Consider the following 6,030-nt stretch of genomic DNA (forward strand, 5'->3'; position numbering starts at 1 on the left):
AAAAAAAAAAAAAAAAAAAAAAAAAAAAGGTTCTGATGAACCTAGAGGCAGGACAAGAATAAAGACTCAGACATAGAGAATGGACTTGAGGACATGGAGAGGGGGAAAGGTAAGCTGGGATGAAGTAAGAGAGTGGCATGGACATATATTCACTACCAAATGTAAAATAGCTAGGTAGTGGGAAGCAGCCTCATAGCACAGGGAGATCAGCTCGGTGCTCTGTGACCACCTAGAGGGGTGGGATAGGGAGGGTGGGAGGGAGGCGCAAGAGGGAGGGGATATGGGCATATATGTATACATGTAGCTGATTCACTTTGTTATACAGCAGAAACTAACACAACACTGTAAAGCAATTATACTCCAATAAAGATGTTAAAAAAAAAAGTAAAGGTCATGCAACACTAGTCTCACATTGCAACTTCCTCTTTCAGGTGGGACAAATAAATTCTGCCAACTCACTATTACATTCTCAAAATTACAGACAGTATTTCAGTCCTCTAGTCATCAAGATCCTTCTTGCCTCCTTCACTTGTTTGTTCCTGTCTGGTTCCTGTTGGCCCTGGAATTTGTGACCTCTGTCTTATAGGATATGGTCAACTGAAACAATTATATGCGTTAGTATGTGCATAACACACATAATTGAGATAATCCTGTTTAAATACCTAACAAATATTTGAAAGGAAAAAACAAACAAAAAATATACAGAATGTTTGAAATATTGGAGCTATTTTTCTTTATTTTATCTCCTTAGATAATAATAACCCATTATAGACATGTTTTGGGTGTTCCACTTGATGACCGAAAAGCTATCAACAGCTATGCTATCAACAGTACAGAGGAACTACCCACAAGCCCATTCCTAGGGATTCCAACACCAGCCCCTTGGGCTGAGGAAGAGCCTGTGGCATCTGCTAGCCTCATCACCATGTTCTGGTCCCTGTCTGTGTCCAGCTTTCCAGTTGGTGGAATGATTGCCTCATTCTTTGGTGGGTTGCTTGGAGACCAGCTTGGAAGGTAGGCAAATTTCATAAACAAGCAGAAACACAGAAACTTCAGTATTTTGGGTGTCATAATTTGTTTAGAAAGAAGTCATCTTTCCTTTTGTGGAATAGTTTCAGAGTTGTTTTTTCAACTCATGACCCTATGAGTTAGGTTAGTATTGGACCAAATAATGGTAAAATCTGTTGCAACCATCGGCTTAATAGTGGAGGCATTTACAGCAAAAGTGAGTTTGGTGTGTATTTCTAGATAATCACTCTGATTCTCTGACTTTGTAACTTGTAAAACATACTGAGAAACCACTGCACAAGTGGTTTACTCAGGAACTCAGTGGGGAGTCAAGCGTGGAATTTTTAACCTGGGAGTCGATTGTTGGCTTCATCAAATTGCTCCATTTCTCAGACATCCAGGTTTTCATTTTCAGATTAGAATTTGACATTTGGATCAGTCAGGTCCTAAGGTCCAGTCAATATCCCCAGCTCCCAGTTGCCCAATATACTTGGCGTGGGGTTTCTAGCTACTGATCCTTTTATCTCAAAGCCCCAACAAAGGGCTGAAGCAAGTGGTGTCTCCATTTCTCTACTTTGGTTTCTATTATGTGTTTTGGATTAAAAACATCAGTGGAATTCCTTTACACTCAAATTTCATTTAGTCATGTGATGTACTAAAGCTCTTGGATCCCCACCCCCACCCCCAAAGAGAGGAAGTAAAACAGAAAATAAAACAGTTATTTCTTTAGATTTATTTTCTGCTCTTTGCATCCATCTTTTATCACTTTTTTTCTCATGATAAAAACATGCAAATATGGAAAATTTAGAAAATGCAAAACCTTTGAAGTTCTAAATGATATAGGCAACTATCTTAGTAATACTGGATTACAATTCATTTAACTATATTTAAAAATATTTATTTATTGTATTTATTTATTTTCCTTTTTTTTTGGCTGTGTTGGGGTCTTAGTTGCGGCACACAGGATCTTTGTTGAGGCGTGTAGGATCTTTTTTGTTACGGCATGCAGTCTGCTCAGGTTTCTCTCTAGTTGTGGCGTGCGGCTTTTCTCTCTCTCGTTGAGGTGTGCGAGCTCAGTAGTGTGGCGCGTGGGCTTACTTGCCCTGCAGCATGTGGGATCTTAGTTTCCTGACCAGGGATCTAACCCGTGTCCCCTGTATTGGAAGGCGGATTCTTTACCACTGGACCACCAGGGAAGTCCCTCATTTAATTATTAAAATCCCTACTTTTTTTTTCTTGGCCACGCCACATGGCATGCAGGAATCTTAGTTCCCTGACCAGGTATCGAACCCGCGCCCCCTGCAGTGGAAGTGCAGAGTCTTAACCACTGGACCACCAGGGAAGTCCTAAAATTCCTACTTTAAATAACCCTCTCTGGTTATTAAATTCTGATAAGTTCTTCCTCTTGTACTGGAGCTTTTATATAATAAGACTGTAAGAATTTCTCTTAAGTAATGGGTAGCATGGTAATGCAAGTTTTATTCTTACTCTTATTTGAGAGGGACTTCCTCTACCATAAAAGAAAATGGTCAGTTCTTCAAATTTTTTTATCAACTTACTGGTGTTTAGCTGATCTTCAAATCAGTATCCATAAATTATGCAGGTCATTAACTGGCTTTAATTATTTTAAAAATTTAAAAATCATTTCAATTTGCACCAAGTTGGTTTAAGCAATAGTTGGAAATTTTTCTAGATTAGTTATGTCCAAAATAAATAAAATTAAGCAAAGCTAAGTTAAATTTTTAAATATGGATAGACCGCCTCTTTTAGCAGCTATTGACATTTTATACTTCTTCTCATCACTGAAGAAAAAATTTAAGCCCTTTTCCCTCATTTAGAGAAGAGATTCTAACAATCCAGTGACTTACTCCAAAACATTTAATTAGTGTCCTGGTGATGGAATCAGGATGCTTGTCTTCTCAAGTCTTAGGATTTAGGGTCATCCCTGGTGGTCCAGTGGGTAAGACTCTGTGCTGCCAAAGCAGAGGGTCCAGGTTCAATCCCTGGTTGGGGAACTAGATCCCACATGCATGCCACAACTAAGAGCCCGAATGCCTCAACTACAGATCCCGCATGCCGCAACTAAAACATGCCACAAGGAAGATCCTGCGTGCCGCAACTAAGACGAAGCGCAGCCAAAAAAAAAAAAAAAAAGGTCTTAGGATTTAGCGTCAACAATGGTCATACCCCAAAACAATATCAAATGACCATTTATCAAATTATTTATTGTGAACTAAAAGTGAGGCTTCCTCCAACTCTCAGAAAAATGATCCTCCTTGAAAAGAGCCCTAAAACTAATCATTTTAACTTCAAAATTAAGATAAAATAGTTCAGTCTCTTTCACAAAACTATTTTTCTAGGGAGATTCACTGAGAACTAACATGATGGTCCTTACTGCTCTACTAGTTAAAAGTAAATAAAAGTGTACTTTTCCGTTACCGCTTTAAAAAACATCTTTCCTTGTAATTGTGTTAGTAGTCAATAGATGTCTTTAGCCACTATTTTATAGATTTGGGTTCTCAAAGTGAAATTTTACTTAAAATTTAAGTACCAGGGTAAGGTGGGGGAGACCATGATCTGGGCAATCCACACTACCATGCGTGAAGGAAGGTATACACAGCTTGCCTTTGAATATGTTCTTTCTTTTGTATCAAAAATGGAACTCACCAAAATAAAGCATTAACCTTTGGTTTCACACAGATCAAATCCCAGCTCTGTCACTTAATAGCTATGTGAACATGAGCAAGTTACCTCAGTTCTCTAAGACGTTTCCCTCCATCTGCAATGTGGGGAAAAAAATACCTCCCTCATGGCATTATTGTAAGGATTAAATTAAAATGAATATAAAAGGTTTAGTACACTGCTTGGCACAAAGTGAGCAGGCAGCAAGTGTAGATGATGATGATGAAGAAGCCTATGCCTACAGAAGCATTTAGAGCAAGATTTAAAGAAATATGCTTAGACATATATTTCTTTCTCCCTGATTCAACCACTTCGTGTATTTTTAGATTATTTATTCTTGGCCATTTCTCACGTCTGAGCAGAAGTTAAAATTCTTTAAGGTGTATAGAGTGCTCCAGCATCCACCGGTGGTAAGGAAGACGGACTTTAGAGCAATCCGGCATCAAAAATACTTTCAGGCTATCTATCTCTTTTACGACTTTTTATCTTTTCCCCGCCTAATGGAATATACTATTAGCTAGCTAGTAACAGTTTCCTAGGCTAAATTATTGAATTTGCCTGCCCTCTGTCCTTGTGTAGAGAAAAAGCACTTCACAGAGGAACACCCCTGTCTTTTCCTACTATGCAGTTCTGAAGCTGGTCAGCTCTAAAGCACTCTATTTACCTGTCTTTGGGTAGTTGATAACTTGCATATACTAGCTAGCCGTTACTGCTCTAATGAATTACTACAAACTTAATGGCTTAAAACAACACAAATTTGTTTTCTTACCGTTTTGGAGACCCAAATTCAGTTTCACTTGGCTGAAGTCACAGTGTCAGCGGGGCTCATTCTTTCTGGAGGCTCTGAGGAAGAGTCCATTTCCTTCCCCTTTCCCAGCTTCTGGTGGCCACTTCTGTTCCTTGGCTTGCGGCCCCTTCCTCCATCTTCAGAGCACATCACTACAAGCTTTATTTCTTTCATCACATCACCTTCTCTTTTGCCTTCCTAGTATAAGGATAGTCGTGGTTACATCACTGGGCCCGACTGGATAATCTCTTCAATTCAAAATCCTTAATTTAATCAATCTGCAAAATCCCTTTGCCATATAAAGTAACATATTCCCAGGGTCTGAAGATTAGGGTGTGGACTCTTGTGGGGTATTATCCAGCCTATCACATGGTTTTCTGGGCAATCATTGCAGTATGAGATTATATAGTTTTATTTTCCAGAAAAAAAAAATCTGTTTGGTGTTTGAGATACTTGCTTAGAAAAAGCTCACCTATTAAAAGTTTGAAACACTGACATAGAGCATAACAAGATACTTACATTTCTTTGTGGGACAAAAATTTTCACGCCTGTTCACTCAAATTCTTTTATTGGCCTTAGCATCGACTGAACTTTGAAGGTTTCTGTGTACCTCACTTTCCCATTTAACAGGAGGAAGAATATCAGATACCTGCTAATGTCAGTTTTCATATGACTAAGTTTGAAAATGATGTTTTTGTTGCCATTGTCAGCTTTATTACATATTTTACATTGGCTGACATTAACTCACAGATTCTGGAAATATGCTGGCATACAATGACAAAATGGGGATAACTATAGTTCTCTATGATAAGGCTTAAAGTAAAAGCATGTTTTAATTTACTTCCAAATAATTCATACTAAAGAAAACTTAACTTTGAAAGTTCCTTTCATGATCTATATCAACTAAAAACTTGTACCATTAAAAGAAAAGAAAAGGGATGTCATAGGTTACAACTCCAGAATTAAATTTAGCTATCACCAGGCAATTATTCTTTAAAACAATCAACTTCTAGAAAACTTAATTGTTAACTATTTGAAAAGGTGTCAGAAGTGTTATCTTAAAGCAAACCAGTCATCATCACAATTGAATCATCTCTGTCAAAATGTGGAGATCAGGTACATGCAACCCAAATTCTCCCATTATATATATATTACTTATTGTTAATGCTTTAACCCACAGACAGATCAAAGTAGCAATCACGGTTTAAGATTCCCCAACTAGCTCTATCAGCAAAATTAAAATATTCAGTCTTAGGTAAAAATCTCAGCATGCTCTGAAAGCAAGTAATTTTATCAAGTTTTGATGCTAAATTTATAATCCTTGCTTTTCAAATTTTCAGAATCAAAGCCATGTTGGTAGCAAACATTCTCTCATTAGCTGGAGCTCTCTTGATGGGGTTTTCGAAATTGGGACCATCTCACATTCTTATAATTTCAGGAAGAGGCATATCAGGACTCTACTGTGGTAAGTCATGCACACACACACGCACACTCCCACACAAACACATACACACATCTGAAAATTATTCTGAAGGCAGATGTGGTTACGTGTA

General features: G+C 38.0%; 1 protein-coding gene and 1 non-coding gene across 3 annotated transcripts in view; one reads left to right on the top strand and one right to left on the bottom strand.

Annotated features, from left to right (window-relative positions):
- SLC2A2 (solute carrier family 2 member 2) overlaps positions 1-6,030 on the top strand; it is a 30,704-nt gene that overhangs the window by 11,566 nt on the left and 13,108 nt on the right. Inside the window, exons 3-4 of one of the 2 annotated variants that reach the window (XM_007464724.1) lie at positions 752-1,014; positions 5,818-5,942. In XM_007464724.1, the coding sequence (XP_007464786.1) occupies positions 752-1,014; positions 5,818-5,942 (388 nt within the window). The remainder of the gene's footprint in view (positions 1-751; positions 1,015-5,817; positions 5,943-6,030) is intronic. The other variant, XM_007464725.1, reaches the window with a different exon arrangement.
- Positions 2,278-2,350, bottom strand: TRNAG-UCC (transfer RNA glycine (anticodon UCC)). Its single transcript has one exon. It is a non-coding gene; the product is annotated as a tRNA-Gly (tRNA).

Source organism: Lipotes vexillifer, unplaced genomic scaffold (genome assembly GCF_000442215.2).
Source record: "Lipotes vexillifer unplaced genomic scaffold, Lipotes_vexillifer_v1.1 scaffold37, whole genome shotgun sequence".
NCBI classification, from domain to species: domain Eukaryota; kingdom Metazoa; phylum Chordata; class Mammalia; order Artiodactyla; family Lipotidae; genus Lipotes; species Lipotes vexillifer.